The sequence below is a fragment of the Capronia coronata genome, assembly GCF_000585585.1.
Source record: "Capronia coronata CBS 617.96 chromosome Unknown acBCG-supercont1.1, whole genome shotgun sequence".
Lineage (NCBI taxonomy): Eukaryota > Fungi > Ascomycota > Eurotiomycetes > Chaetothyriales > Herpotrichiellaceae > Capronia > Capronia coronata.
In genome coordinates, this window is record NW_006912893.1 from 757836 (window position 1) to 772964 (window position 15129).

Here is a 15129-nt window from a genome sequence, read left to right on the forward strand (position 1 = left end):
CATCTGTCCTTCTGCGGGATGGAAATAGCATTGAGGAGCTGGAGGGTGCCGCAGGAAGAGGCAGAGACACCCCTCATTGAAGCTCAGTGAAATGAGCCAACTTTCGAAGTACAGGATGGCCGCGCAAGACCCAGATTGGAGCGTCCAAGATAAGGCACGAGTTGCTTCCTGGCATGCGGTGCCGGGAATGGGTTCGCGAGACGAGATTTGAGGTCAATTCCGACGGGGGATGGCGATTTGACCGGGGAGGGATTCCAAGCTGGATCGTGACCAGTATGGAGGCGGCCTACAGTAGGTATTCAAGGAAGTGATAAACTCAACAGAGCAGTACCACACTCGCGCAGGCGACGGTTCGCGTTGCCGTTTCTCGAAAACAAACCTTGAAGCGGGAGAACATGAACATGAAGTGACAAAAGGGCGGGCGTCTTGGACGTTTGACAGGTGACTTGCAGGCTTCTTAGGCTGCCTCTGTAGAACCAACCTATAACCGTAGCCTTAGGAGGCACCCATCGACAGGGAAGGCGGACTAACCCTTCTAGTCGCTGGCGGCGTTGCTTGTCCGTAACCTGTCTCTTGACTGCCCGCCCCGTCCAACTGCGACGCATCTCGTTCCCGTTTCGATGATCTGAATACTCTGCACGCCCCAGACTACCTGTCCACCTCCGCGTCCCTCTGGTATACATAGGGCCTTGACAGCCATGTTTTCCGCTTCAGTAAGTCCTCCGTCTTTTTCTGCTCGCCCGTCTCTGCCCTGCCTGGGCGCATCTCGCTCGCCTGAGACCCCAATTCATCTACCCCGCCATATCATACTCCAATGAAGCCTACTATGGCTTTGTTCCTGCTGCACGCCCCAGCTTGTGCTCCTGATGCGTGTTTCGTCGACCTACCTAGACAGGAGACGCAAGAGGCGGCATACACATATGAGCTAGACTCTCTGCTACATTCGCAGCAGTCGGAGGAGTGTGACTGTTGTCGCAGGAAGAAACGCCGGAGGTCGTTCGATGCCTTGCCGAAAGATCCTCCTCCAGCTGTTCTTTCCCGGAGGCCTCCTCCTCCCCAGCTGCGCGGCTGCAAGCGCTTGGTTACTGCTCTGTTACACTTTGCTTGTTGTGCTCGCTCGCGCAGAAGATATCAGTTGTTGACACGTTATCGTTACTACAAACAGAAGAAGCCGTTCTCCGCGATCTCGGTCCATGTCGAACAATTGACCTCCGAAACCTACGACGAAGATGATCTCGCCGGTGTCCCTGACCTCCTCGAAGTGGTCAAGTTGCAGGCGACTGGTTCGCAAGAGGTTGCTCGGGCATTGAGAAAGAAACTGAAGTATGGCAATGTACATCGGCAACTCAGGGCCCTGACAATCCTTGATGGCCTTATACAAAATGGCGGGTCTAGAGTGCAACGGGCGCTCTTGTCTGATGGTCCCTTGCTGGAACGACTTCGGATAGCGGCTGCAGACCCAACATCTGACCCCGACGTTCGAGCCAAATGCAAGGTTCTTTTTAGCCAGTGGATGGCCAGTTCGAAGGACAACCCTGGCCTCGAAGGAGCCAAGTCCCTGTACAATCAACTGCCAAAGACCCACAAGCCGGTCCAGCAGAGGCGCGAACAAAGCAGAGTTCTTCGAGAAACGGAGGAAGATGTACAGCGCGAGCAGGAGAGTGAGATGGCCAGGACTAGATCTGACAGCTTTCAAAGAGTTGGCGAGCCTTCTAGTCCCACGCTCCTGCGCAAGCAGACTTCACCGGTCGCACTCGGGCAGTCCTCGACGTTTGCGCCCAAGAAGGTGAAGAAGGACAAGAAAGGCAAGGTGAAGGGATTCGACCTGGAGCGCGAAAAGCCCGCCATCTTGCAGTCGATTGCAGCTTCGTCGGTCGCATCCACGGGCCTGACCAACGCCTTGAGACTGGTCAATCGAGAATCGGAGCGAGTATCTGACAATCCTGAAGTGATGAAACGATTTGAGACGTGTAAACAACTGCGGCGCCAAATACTACGGTACATTCAATTTGTCGAGACGGAAGAGTTCCTTGGCGGTCTGATCCATGCCAACGAGGAACTGGTCAATGCTTTGATGGCCTTTGAAGTCCTGGACAAGTCGGTGGACGACGATTCGGACAGTGAGATGGAAGAAGCGCAGCATCTGAGCAGACAAGCAGCCAGAGGTGAGCATGCTGGTACCCGGGATGCGGAGAGGATGGTGGCAGGTCTGAGTATTTCAAGCCCACCCAAGCCTCCGCGGCCTGGTCCAGGGCACATTGCCATGCCTCCGCCTCGACCAGCAACAAATTGGAGGAATCAACGTGTTGAGAGTGAGAGCGACAACGATAGTGATGTGGACGATGACGACGACGACCCCGACGATCCATTCGGTGACAAGAATGCAATGAAGACACCTGATCCGGACGCTTTGGGTCGAAAGGGATACCCCTGGCGAGAAGTGTAGGGCAGGGAGCAGGGAGCTGGGCAATTGGCAACCAGGGCAAATCAGGACGACCAGGGTATCTGGGAATGGCTCCGGTCTTGATGGCCGAGGGAGTTGCCAGTGTGTCGACGCTTATACAGCAAGCAGAGACACGCTCTGCGGTCATGAAGCTATGAATCTTTGATGTATTCCCCAAGGGCACAGGCGATTGGCCGATTCCAAGTATGATCTAGGCTCTATAGGCGGCATAAGATCTTGAGCCGGCAATTGATTCAAGCAGTGAGCGACTTCGTATTCAACCCCACATCTCATCTTGGTACTATCACTAGACTCAGACTCAAGCTTGCCTCATTTTCTCTACATTGTCCCGCGCGAGCATTTCTGCAGACTTAGCAGCCATCTCCCCTTGAGATCCTTTCGAGCATTTCCCACCATGAGTTCGCGCGACAACTATACCTTCGCCAACCACTCGTCCATCCCAGCCAACCTCGGACCGAAGCTCTCAGCGTTTATCCGCTCCTGGGACGACACGCACTCACAGGAAAACAGATATCTCAGCCTCTCCGCTCCGGACGGAGAACTGGTTTTTGGGCCCACGTCAGCCAAAGGGCGCGATGCCATCCGCGCATTGAGAGACGCCATGATTCATCCGACGAACGGCCCCGTCGTCAACCTCCAACACACGCTGGGAAAGTGTTTCGTGCTCGCTGGCGGAGGTGCTGAGCATGAGGGACGACAGGAGATCATTGTCAACGGGTCGATCTGGTACGAGCTGAAGAACGGACGTCGCGTGTATGCGGATTTTGCCAGCTTCATGGTCTTTGTGGACACCGGGCACGGAGAGCTTCAGGCCGCATTCTACGAGGTGTATCTTGACTCGTTGGGGTGGATGACTGCGATCAAGGAGATGGATGAGTAAGAGTGGGTAGATACATAGGTAGGTAGCGACTGCCAGTGCGGGGAATGCACTCGGCTTACTAGCAGTTCGCTCTTGCCCCGGTTTATGGGGTAATCGTGCATATTTACGTTTTGCCTGATTAAATTTGGTGCGCCCCACGACCGCCCGTTATATATCCTGTTCGTGGTTATCTTGCGTTCCATTTTCTTCTCTCTTCAGCATACTCTTTTCATTCTACCCTCTTCTACATGCTCTCTTCAGCATACATTATGTCGCATGAGTAAGCACCCTCCTCAACATGATGAAAGAATTGTTTGAGCTAACCGAGTCTACCAGTACACAGTACACCTCTCCGGGCGCCTCGGACGCCCCTACCCCTCTTGGGCTAAGGTTGGGTGCCATAACAGATGGCTGTCATCTGGTCATCTCAGAAACACCCCGGTGAGATGACCGCCATCTGTCATGACCCATCCTTAAGCCTTCCTCCTCCCCAGCCGCTGGTAAGGGATCCGTCTGGGGCGACCCCGCCATGAAGACGGTGGTGATCTCGTCGGTGCTGGGCGTGGCCCTCACCGTGGTGACCTAGGCGGTCACCGTGTACAGGTGGCGGCGGAAGCGCCGTCTGGCCCGTCGTGGCCTAATGGAGAGACCCAAGGCGTCGGTGCCGGTGGAGTCGGCGCCTGCCTTGGGAGACCTCGAGGCTGGGGCGGCCTCGGCGGCACCCGCCATAGAGTTGAGGAGTGAGTTACTCAAGCTTCAGAATCAAGTCCACCCCGTTGCTAACTACTATTTACAGGCTGGTTCTTTTCGCGCGCTTAATGCGTGGTTCCGCTCGTTTCGCCTATCGATAACCCCCACCATCCTTCCACTATTCTTAAGCCGACCTGGTCCCTGCCTCCCCATGGCGTCGGTGGAAACTTGGGGGCGATCCCCCCAAGGCTAAAGGGACCAGATATCAGCAAAAGAGGACAACGTTCGAAACGATGCAACCAGCGGGCACCTCCGGGCTATTTGCGCACCTCTATGTCGAGACCACGAGGCAACCAGCTCTTATTGACGCGAAACTTTGGAGCTATTGACTGTACCGAACGGGTTGACAGCGAGTCGCGCAAATTCACTTCTGTACCATAGGGCTTGACCTGGTACCAGCTCTCGACTCGGACAAGGACCATTTACTAGTTGGAATCAGTCCAAGAAAGTTTGTCGATCTGGAAAACTTTGAATGAACACTGAGGACCTTGGGGTTCAAGGCGGGTTCCATCCAACACCGGCAGCCGTCATAAATAGCCTCATCATCTACCGCTCATCTTCCATTCCTCGCCTTCTCATCCTCCTCGACCTTCGACATTTCCTTCTCAACCAAACGCCATTCCACCGTCGGCACCATCCTACCTCAGTCTCACCGATCCGCAGCATTTCGAGCGACCATGAGATCCTTCCTGTTGAGTTCCATCTTGACTAGCTGTGCTCTACTTCATCCAATATCGGCAAGCCCCGTGGATATCAGAGCAGATTCAATCAACTTGTGCAACAAGAACTACCATCCAGACTTTAATTGCACAAAAGGCCTTCTCTGCCAAAGCGACTGGCCCTCTGAGATCGGGAATTATGGATCAATCGATCGTAGGGCCAGGAGTATCAACCGGACTGGACAATCCGCAATAACATTTCAAATGAGCCTGCCAGGAGACATTGCTACAGCAGCCGAAGACGGGACGAATAACGAAACCACGACCACCTTGCTTCATACTCTCCAAGAACGAAGTCCCGCGGAGGCGTGTTGCCGCCCAACGGTGGAATATTTCGAATTCTGGGGCACAATCAAGCTCAAAGGCTTCGCATATCCCACTCGACTCCTGATTGACGGTTTGGAGGTTTGGAAAAGGGCAGAATGGTGTTTGCAAGACTTTCTTACGCCCAAGGCATGGTGTTCTCATCCTCCAGCACGGGAAAGAGCTTTTACTTGGCAAGAACCACCCAAGTGCGCAAGGTTTGGTTAGCATGTCTTCATGCAGGACCACTGGCACACAGGACAGGCAGCTGGGTGGAGCGCATCGGGAGACAAAGGCAGGGGGGTACTTGGGGTAAATCTTCCGATGACTTTCAACAACGTACCCTGAGTAATGATGGTGGAAAGGCACGGGAGGAAGTCGGAAGGATCGAAATCATCTGGAACTACGCTGAAGAGCGGCCAAATGCTAGTGGATATGGATGGATGAGATAGGTGGTGCAAGGATACTTGGGGATATTCGGCTCTTGTATTCCATCGATATTGGGACCGCATCAGTGAAGAGATGCTGATCTAGAGAGTGGAACATGCGATGAGAGACCAAATCTGATACGAATTGCTTTTATTGGCTTCGACTGGCAGAATTCTGGCGGTGACGCACTGTGACAGGCAGCGCAGTCTCATCTCCAACATCGTCCCCCTCCTCTCACTCATCATTGATGATTATTGCATTTCGTAGCCTTCCCGCATACAAAGAATTTGACCTCACAATGCCTGACATTCGATGCCTCCAGAGTCTCAGCAGTACAACGATTCCCCGACCGCGTTCCCCTTCACAATTCCCGCAAAGAACCTCGCCAAATCAAACATGACCGCCGCAAAAAGAGACTCTAGACTTATTATGACATGGACGTTTCCGCTACAGAGATTGAGGTTGCTAGTTTCACCAACTGCCACCATGTTATTGGCTGACCAGCGCAGGCACTGCGAGTGGCATACTGTCCTCCCCTAGACGACGCCCTGTTCTACGGTATTGTTTCCGATTATGACCTCCCTCGGGACCGCGACGCCTTGACCGGAGTGCTCGATAGTCTAAAGGCTGGCGCGATTGAACAAGAAAATGCAGAATTCGATCCCTCCGGTACGGGTGGCTCTCAATATGTTAGGGACACTACGGATACCACCAGATCGAGCCCCGAAGATACAGTGTCCAATGGCGTCACCAGCATAACAACAGGCCTCTCTGACCTACGATGGCAGAACTCAGACAGCCTAGGCCATGATTTGGATGGTTCTACGATCGAACAAAAAACGATATGGCTTCAACGTTTGTTTCCCGATATACCGAAGCGTGAGCTAGGTGACGTTTTGGAGAGTCATGAAGGTTCTCTGGATAAAGCCACGGACGAGTTGCTTAACCTGTCGTTCCTCAGACAAGAAGACGAGGAACAGCCCGCGGAAGATGTCTCGGTCTTGAAAGGAATTGAGGCATTTGCGGAGGAGGTACACTTGAACCGCAAAGGCAGGAAGAAGCGGAAAACACGGACAGGCGAATCTTCACGAGCAAGCTCTGCTTCTTCCAAGCAGGACCCAACACCATCGAACGTGTGGTCTACCATGTCTGATGATGTCGACTTCATTTGCTCGCGGACAGCCCTTCCACCTCAGACAGTGAGATCAGTGTACCATGCCAACGGGGCTCGCCTAGGACCGACCATTCGCGCTCTGGCAAAGAAAGAGGGTTCGGTTTACGATACACTCGAAGAGGTTGACCCCGTCCTAGAGCTTCAGGTTTGTGAGTTTCAGACAGAATTCGAGGAAGTGCCGAAATCTCAGATATACGGTCTCTTGAGTCTGACTCGGAATATTCCATCTGCTGCGCATGAGCTTCTGAAGGCCATGACTGCATCTACAGAGACACATCCTCCTGGAACACTACAGGTGGCTCCTCAATATGCGCCGCCTAACTTGAAGGAGAACACACCGTTGTCGACTTCCGCATCATCGCCTTGGACCACTGCAGATGATGTTGGTGGCCGAGCAACCGCGTCGTCCTACAGACTTGCAGCTGGCCAGAGCTTTGAACAAGCTTCTGCTGCCTACAGAAAAAGCAAGTCCGATCGTCTCTATGGGGGTGTGGCAGCATACCATTCCGAGGTTGGTCGCGAACGAGCCCGGGCGGCCAAAGCGCTCCAAGCAGCTGAAGCGGATGCGCTCGTGTCAAGACAATCATCCTCGACGGTGCTCGATCTTCATGGAGTAAGTGTACAGGATGCTGTCCGCATCGCCGCCAGCAGAACGCAGGCATGGTGGGATGGTCTGGGCGACGCCAAATATGCCCCAGGCGGTGGCGGTCCTGTCAGAGCCGGTTTTCGGATTGTGACTGGAGTTGGCAGTCACAGCAAAAATCATGCACCGAGGATAGGGCCTGCAGTCAGCAGGATGCTCATCCGCGAAGGATGGAAAGTGGAAATTGGACACGGAGAATTGATTGTGAGGGGGAAGAATCGACGATGAGTTGATCTATACCTTTGACAGGACGCAAGCTGTAAGAGTCATGTAGCCAGAAGTGGCATCTTGGTGTACTAGATACAAGCTAGAGCTTGGTATTAATGTTGTCGTGCTTCACAACTTGAATGGACAATTCCAAATCTCTCAGCCTCGTCCCTGAGTGATTCTGGAATCAATTCTCCACTTATCAGGTTCTGCCCAATCATCACGACCTACGGTCTTCGACGATGTCATCATATGCGGCGTCGAGTTGGAGAGGCGCAGGCTGATGAGGCGACGCTTATGATATCTACTGTGATTGCATCTCATCAACCTTCGCTTCATTCATAGCCTCCTCACTGACACCGAGTATATTTAATCGTCGCCTCATATGCGTTTCCCGTCCTTTTCCAACTTCGTCCGCACCCTCTACACATTCGGCAACGCGACAGCACGACTCCAATCACTGTCGCGGGGTAACTCCAGCATTGCCCCCGTCCACCGCGCCATCATCTTGAAATCTATGCCATCAATCCCTTTCCTGGGTTCGTTGTTTGGCACATCTACCTCCGCTTCTCAAAAGATGTCGTTCCCAGAGTCTAAATCCGACGATGAATGGAGGACAGTGTTGAACAAAGGTACCATCAGAATCCCTGCTTTCCGCCTCGGAAGCACGAAGTTATATACTGACTCGGGTTTACTTCCTTGTATACTGACTCGGTTTTACTATCTTAGAGCAGTTCCGCATCCTGCGCGAAAAGGGCACCGAAGCCCCCTTCACCGGCAAATATGACAAACACTACCCCTCCGAGGGCGTTTATACATGCGCCGGCTGCAATGCACCGCTTTACAAGGCCAACCACAAATTCAAATCGGGCTGTGGCTGGCCCGCGTACTTTGACAGCCTTCCAGGTGCTGTAACGCGACACACAGACAGGACTTTTGGTATGGAGAGGACGGAGATTGTTTGTTCGAATTGCGGAGGTCATTTGGGCCATGTCTTCAAGGGCGAGGGCTATCCTACACCGACCGACGAGCGACATTGTGTCAACAGTATCAGTCTGAAGTTCCATGACAAGGAGGATGCCGCTGCGGGAAACGGCGAGGCGAAATAACAAGGAACTCGAGTGTTCGGAGTAAAATATGATATGATGAAAATGTACAACTAGCTTAGTACCTGCGAATGGTCCTGTTGTGAACCATGGGGAGAACAATGCCTCTTTTCGTTCCCACTTCTCTTCGACTTGCAACTCCCCGTTCTGATAGAGTATGGTCGACTTGAGCTATCCTCGAATTATCCTCCTGTCACGTCCAACGCGCTTTGTGGTCGCAGGCAAGCTGAAGTTGTACTCGAATACTGTGCGAGGAACAGGGTCCAGAGGTAGAGATTACCTTAGGCATGCAATCCAAGACGCTTCACGTTCTTCTGCAGTAAGCATGTACCTAGACTTGGGTAGACAGAAACGTAGAGCAGCCGAGTCGAAGTTCTGCGATGGTTTGTGGCTGGCTTATTACATAGCCACTGGCAGCCGAGCTCCAACTCCGAGCAATGAGGATACAAGCTGCCTAGTACGGCGCCACGCCAAGCCAGCCCGGCCTCCAGTTCGGCCTCAGGTTCAAGCTGCCTCCGCTGTCAGTGACCGACTCGGACTCCAAGCCTGAGTTGGCCGTTAAATTGACTGACGTCTGTGAATACCGTGTTCCAAACATTCCGTTATCAACCACTGCACCTCAAGTCACCCGCTTCTTGATCTTTGATATCTCACTCGGAAGGGAGGTCTAATCTCAAGTCTCACTTCTTCACCTCCTGCACCCCCCTGCGTTTCTAAAGAACCTCACCACTCGAAGTCCGCGGTCCGTCACATTCGATGTCGCGCCGGCCTCCTCCCGAGAGGGCGGCTCAGAATGCACAAACCCTGAAGGCTCTGGTCAAACTTGAAGGAAACAAAGTCTGTGCCGATTGCAAGAGAAACAAACATCCACGATGGGCGAGTTGGAACCTGGGCGTCTTCATCTGCATCCGGTGCTCAGGCATCCACCGTGGAATGGGCACCCACATCAGTCGGGTCAAGTCGGTCGATCTCGATGCTTGGACAGATGAACAACTCCAGAGCATACTGAAATGGGGCAACTCACGGGCGAACAAATACTGGGAGGCGAAGCTGGCGCCTGGCCATGTGCCGTCCGAGGCTAAGATCGAGAACTTTATACGCACCAAGTATGAGACTAAGAGATGGGTAATGGACGGTCCTATGCCAGATCCGTCGACCTTGGACGAGAACGGGGACGATGACATGCCTCTCAACATTGTTCAAGAGAAAGCCAAAATCGAGAGATCAGCTTCACAGCGACAAGCACAGACCCAGCCGCCGCCACCGCCTCGTCCAGCAGCGAACATGAACCTCTTTGACGATTTCGCGCCTTCTCCTCCAGTCCGACCAGCCACGGCAGATATCCCTGAAAAGAGGCCGACCAAAACTGGTCCTCCAGCACCAGCACCAGCACCTCGAGCGGCGCCGAAACCACAGGACTCGCTTCTCGGACTGGACTTCTTTGGGAATTCATCTGGCCGTCCGTCAAGTGCGGCATCCAACCCCACACAGTCCACAAACCCCAGGGGTGATCTGAAGAGCTCGATCCTGTCGTTATATGCAAGTGCGCCGAAACCTCAACCAGCTGCTCAACCTCAACATAACCGCGAACCATCATTTGGTGGAACGACATCTCCGCCGGCCAGACCAGACGCTTTCGGAGGGTTGGCTGATGCTTTTGGCGGAATGAGCTTTACCGACACCAGCACGCCGAAACCCACACCACCTATGCAATCTTCCTCTGCATTTTCGGCTTTCGGCGGTCTGACAAACCCAGTCCCTGCAAAGGCGACCCCGTCGGCGCCACAAGTCACTTCTCCGCCTCCTTTGAGTGGTGGTGGCTTTTTCGATAGCATACCGTCGAAGCCCGTGGCCCCCAAGCCCACTATCACCTCACCAGCATCTTCTAACGGGTTGGATTTCTCTTTTACACAAAATGCTACTTCCCCTCAACCTGCACCAGCGCAAGCGACATTACCAGCTTCGACAACAAGAATTCCGGTCGACATGTTTGCATCTGAGGACTTTGGCGGCTTTGCCAGTTCTGTACCTGCCTCGCCGCCTAAGCCAGCGTCACTCAAGATGACTGCCCCTGCAATCATTTCTGCAAGCACCCAATCTCCTTTTAACTTGTCTTCGCAGCCGACACCCGCGCCCGCGCTCGCACACAAACCAGCGAACCAACCCTTCAAAGCTCCGGCAGTCCCTCCAAGCAGTGCACCCATATTTGATCCATGGGGTTCCGGTACTGATAGCAGCCCATGGGGAGCACCAGAACCTGCACCGGCAAAACCAGCCGCACCCAAGGTCGAACTAGGGAGACCGCCAGCTCACATCACGCCCAATGACATCTCTGGAGGATGGGCGGAACCCATCTCATCTGTAGCCAGCAAGCCTGTCCAGCAACCAACGGTGACGGCAGACGAGGACTTTGGAGGATGGACATCTGCACAGTCGCCAGGGGCAGGACCACCACCGCCAAAGGGGACTAGTGGTGGCTTTGGAGGTGCGGCAGATCCATTTGACAATCCGTGGGGTTGAACCTGTGTGTGTGTGTGATGGTCATGGGCATGGGCATTCTCGCAGGAAGAAATAACGATAGCTGTAGACGAAACGAGGTATGGTGCGTAGCATGAGCATGATTGGCAAATGGAAGATAGAAAAAGGTCTCTGTCTCGATCGTCCCAGACAGTCGGCATTGACCCAAGAGGATTTTGACACAATGCCACGATCCTGGAGTCAATCTTGAAGTGGCTCTTGTGTAGTTCGTAGTTGCGAAATGTCGGCGATGCCATTTGACCAGCAGCTCGTGTGGAGATCCGACGCCACCACGTAAAACCGGGCGCTTGCTTGTTGGAAGGACAAGCAAGGGTTTGGGGGCGTCCAACAGGGATCCTGACCGCCGGAGTCGACAGGCACCACTGTATTGGTGGTAACAGCGCCGCCGACTGAACTTCCATCCTGCACTGCAGCACATCACCACGAGCCTGATTTAGCCCTGACTCCCTTGACACAAAAGGAACGGACCTGCTGGAGGGCATGGCACAGGCACACATTCTGTCTTCACCCGTCGCCGCCAGTTCCGTCATTTTGTCCTCCAGCCACGATTAGCTCTTCAAACCCTCCTGGCTTGCGATCTTCGGCCCACTGCCAAATCCGATGATTACAAGAGTCTCCCCCAGAGCACCAACCTGTCGGCCATTGCGCGCAGGAGGCGGGCCTGGAGGAAGGAGATTGTCTCCCATTCACCGCGCCGTCGATCGTATAGAGTCTTGATCCGGACTCCGGGACATTATATCTCAAGCCGCCTGTCCGCTCCATGCAGGTGCGTTTTTATCCAATTGCTCCCACATCGACCGCATCAGCGTGTGAAGTCCGAGGATGCCACGATTGCAGCCGATGTCTGGGTGGTTTTGACGACGACATGGTTGTGCAATCCTGTGCTGACTGACATGATACTTCTTGCAGACTTCCACGCGGAGCAGAGACACGGGCGCGAGCTTCGCAGCCCGGAGGGGGCACCTTCCACAATTGTCGATAAGCGACGAAAACCACCATGTCACCGAAACCATCGGCTACCTCTACGACGATGACCCCGAGACCGAGTCCCGATCTCACCCAACACACTCGCATCAACATGTGGATTCCCATGCCTCCGTTCCGGTGAAACGCGCGCAGATGGAGGCGGAAGTAGGGTCTAGAGGAAGTTCGATATCGCGGAAGCAATTGCCATACCGAGAGGCTTCAACCGTTGATGCTGTCGCACTATCCAATGGGGTCTCGGACGGTTCATCTTCACAACACAGTTCGTGGGATCGGAATCCTACATCGTCGGCACCAGCTCCTGAGTCTCACGAACGCTCTCCATCCGATACCGCCACCTCACATTTCCCTCTCAATAATGTCGACTACGAATCCAGTCCGGCAGGGTTGGCACAAGAGCTCAGTAATTTACAAGCGTTGAGAAGGATGTCAATGAACGTTGGGGCCACCGATGATCCCGACCTACCACAACTCAATGCGGCTGCGATGCCGGATGCCCCTTCGGCCAATTCGAGCGAAGATGATGAGTCGCGGCTTTTCTGGGTGCCAGCTCGTCTCCACCCGGAACTGGCGCCCAAGGAGTTCAAGACATTTCTCGAAGGAAAGGCGGAGCAAATCCGGAGAAGATCTGGCGAACTATCAGCGTTCACGTCCTCGTCGTCCTCTAAATCGAGTTCCTTGAGTCCCGATAGTGGAAGTAGTAGCCTGCGTCGGAAAAAGTCGATGCTGTCGCGCCAGATTGACAGTTCGGTGGGATATCAAGACGGAGCTGAGCGATTGGAGAGAAAGAAGTCAGAGTCCAGGAAGGTCGCTCCGCCCGACCCAAACCTGCTAGAGTTGGAAACGTTGGTTGCAAATACGGCAGGTTTGTCAAATGTGGCTCTGAACAAGCCGGAAGAGGATGAAACGGGCGACATCATCTTGCCGTCCGTGCCCGGTTCCAGCTTGAAGAGGTCTACCCGGACCACATACAGGCGAGGTGGTAGTGTCAAAGGGAGAGGACCAGAAAGAGAGACGTATGCTCAACGGGCGGCCAGAAGGGCGGCGGCTGAGAGTCCCAGCAGCAGCAGACCAGAATCACCGGAAACGACTCACTCTACGGTGCATCCTAATCCCAGCTTTGCGACGGTGGATGTGTCCAACCAGGCACAAACATTGAAGGATCCAACCAGTTTGTCAACATCGGGAAAGACGGCGGCCCCAAACTTTTCAAGACCTGCCGGCCGCGAAGTCTCTCCCCCACCGACTTCTACAAAATTCGGTTCATCTGTTGCGTCTACTGTCGATTCGGTCTTGGCCAATGACGATCTTCCGAGGAGAACAAGTACGGCGAGTATGCCTGAGATGCGAAAACCTCTTCCGGTGTCCAAGTCCCCGCCGCCCACGACGACTCCCGTCGAGCGAAAACCTGTACCACAAATCATAGAAGTACCTCCGCCAGAGGAGCCGCAAGTGCCCCCTCAACCACCCCGATCCTCATCTATGCAGTCACCAGGTTCTCCGGTTCAACGACCACCTGCCCGACATCCCGAACGAGTGTCATCCCGAGATGACAGAATAAAATCAGGGTCTCCGCAAAGGCCACCGATGCCTACCAAACAATCCTTGCCGACCATCGCCCCACGTGCAATGTCTACGAATAGCATGCCACCATCCTCACAACCCCCACAGAGCCTTGAGCAACCCTCACCACTGCCCGGAAACGACACCAACACCAGTAATCTGTCATTTATCCCGACACTTACAGTCGACAAGCGGGCTGACAGCAAGAAGAAGGACGATAGCAAGAAGTCTAGTTGGAGTTGGCTATTGGGCAAAGAGGATGGAGACAAGGAAAAGGTCGAAAAGCCCAAGGCCAAAATCTCCAAGCCTCCTCAGCAACACGACAACACCAGACTGGACGTGCTGCAGACCTCCATTGACGGAGTGGCCAAGGGACGTGAAAGTTTGGTCTTGGACCGGGACAGCGTCAAGCTTGAAGAGGAACGCAAGAAAGAAAGTCACCGGAAGTCGTCGGGGAGTGGCGAGTCCAAGAAGGAGAAGGAAGGATTGTTTTCGTCCATCTTTGGCGGAAAGAAAGCCAAAGCGGAAAAGGACAAGGAAAGCAGCTCGAAGAAACAACGTGATCGTGGACTGTCACCTGAGCCGCCTTATCGCGAATTGAGACCGGACATCGACTATAACTGGACGCGGTTTTCCATCTTGGAAGAAAGGGCCATCTATCGTATGGCACATATCAAGCTTGCCAATCCTCGCCGAGCACTATATTCGCAAGTGTTGTTGAGCAATTTCATGTATAGTTATCTCGCCAAGGTCCAGCAAATGCACCCACAGATGAACCTGCCCACGAGTGCAAAGCAGCAAAGGCAACAGCAACAAAAGGACCAACAGCCGGATGAGTTTGTCCAATACCAGCGGTATCAACAGGTGAGTGATGAGTGGCTACTGGTGTGGAGCGATTGCTAACATCAGTGTCCGAAGCAGCAGCAGCAACAACAGCAGCAACAGCAATCTCCTGGCAATGAGCAACCGTACGGTTCTCAGCAGGACAATAACAGCGATATGTCTGGCTACGACGGCGGCGGTCCAAGGCCCGGGTCAAGGGGTAGCAAATACTCGGGAGATGGCAATGGGGCCGTATACAGCGGAGGAGGAGGAGGATACAATAGGTATCACCGCAACAATCCCAATCAACACCAACACCAACACCAACACCAACACCAACAACAGCAGCACCAACAACGGGGACTCTACGGGTCTCAACTGGACGATGACGATGATGACGACGACATGTGGTAATGTTGTATAACGCCGCGCATTCAGCTTTGGCGGGGCTCGGTCGAGAAAAGAGATCTTTTCCATCTGTTCTCTTCCTCTCTTGGAACCTTGTTGTCTCTGGAGGATGCTCGAAGGATGTGTCTCTCACTTGAGAACTGCCAGCAGGCCAAGCAAG

The 15129-nt window shown here is 53.8% G+C and overlaps 7 protein-coding genes across 7 annotated transcripts; all 7 read left to right on the forward strand.

Moving 5' to 3' along the window:
* Positions 1 to 826: 826 nt before the first annotated feature.
* Positions 827 to 2446, forward strand: A1O1_00283 (uncharacterized protein; the record flags this gene model as incomplete). Its single annotated transcript, XM_007721203.1, has 1 exon — positions 827 to 2446. The coding sequence occupies one exon, from the start codon at positions 827 to 829 to the stop codon at positions 2444 to 2446; it is 1620 nt and encodes a 539-aa protein (XP_007719393.1).
* A 412-nt stretch (positions 2447 to 2858) lies between these two features.
* A1O1_00284 (uncharacterized protein) lies at positions 2859 to 3344 on the forward strand (the record flags this gene model as incomplete). Its single annotated transcript, XM_007721204.1, has 1 exon — positions 2859 to 3344. The coding sequence occupies one exon, from the start codon at positions 2859 to 2861 to the stop codon at positions 3342 to 3344; it is 486 nt and encodes a 161-aa protein (XP_007719394.1).
* A 1406-nt stretch (positions 3345 to 4750) lies between these two features.
* A1O1_00285 (uncharacterized protein) lies at positions 4751 to 5317 on the forward strand (the record flags this gene model as incomplete). The annotated part of the gene is made up of 1 exon (XM_007721205.1): positions 4751 to 5317. A coding segment is annotated over one exon (567 nt), but the record flags the coding sequence as incomplete, so codon positions are not given.
* Positions 5318 to 5958: 641 nt separating this feature from the next.
* Positions 5959 to 7569, forward strand: A1O1_00286 (uncharacterized protein; the record flags this gene model as incomplete). The annotated part of the gene is made up of 2 exons (XM_007721206.1): positions 5959 to 5985; positions 6034 to 7569. 2 exons carry the CDS (start codon positions 5959 to 5961, stop codon positions 7567 to 7569), a joined length of 1563 nt encoding a protein of 520 aa, XP_007719396.1.
* Positions 7570 to 7933: 364 nt separating this feature from the next.
* A1O1_00287 (uncharacterized protein) lies at positions 7934 to 8657 on the forward strand (the record flags this gene model as incomplete). Its single annotated transcript, XM_007721207.1, has 2 exons — positions 7934 to 8180; positions 8278 to 8657. The coding sequence occupies 2 exons, from the start codon at positions 7934 to 7936 to the stop codon at positions 8655 to 8657; spliced, it is 627 nt and encodes a 208-aa protein (XP_007719397.1).
* Positions 8658 to 9410: 753 nt separating this feature from the next.
* On the forward strand, positions 9411 to 11174 carry A1O1_00288 (uncharacterized protein; the record flags this gene model as incomplete). The annotated part of the gene is made up of 1 exon (XM_007721208.1): positions 9411 to 11174. The coding sequence occupies one exon, from the start codon at positions 9411 to 9413 to the stop codon at positions 11172 to 11174; it is 1764 nt and encodes a 587-aa protein (XP_007719398.1).
* An 883-nt stretch (positions 11175 to 12057) lies between these two features.
* On the forward strand, positions 12058 to 14975 carry A1O1_00289 (uncharacterized protein; the record flags this gene model as incomplete). Its single annotated transcript, XM_007721209.1, has 3 exons — positions 12058 to 12063; positions 12102 to 14603; positions 14649 to 14975. 3 exons carry the CDS (start codon positions 12058 to 12060, stop codon positions 14973 to 14975), a joined length of 2835 nt encoding a protein of 944 aa, XP_007719399.1.
* Positions 14976 to 15129: the final 154 nt, after the last annotated feature.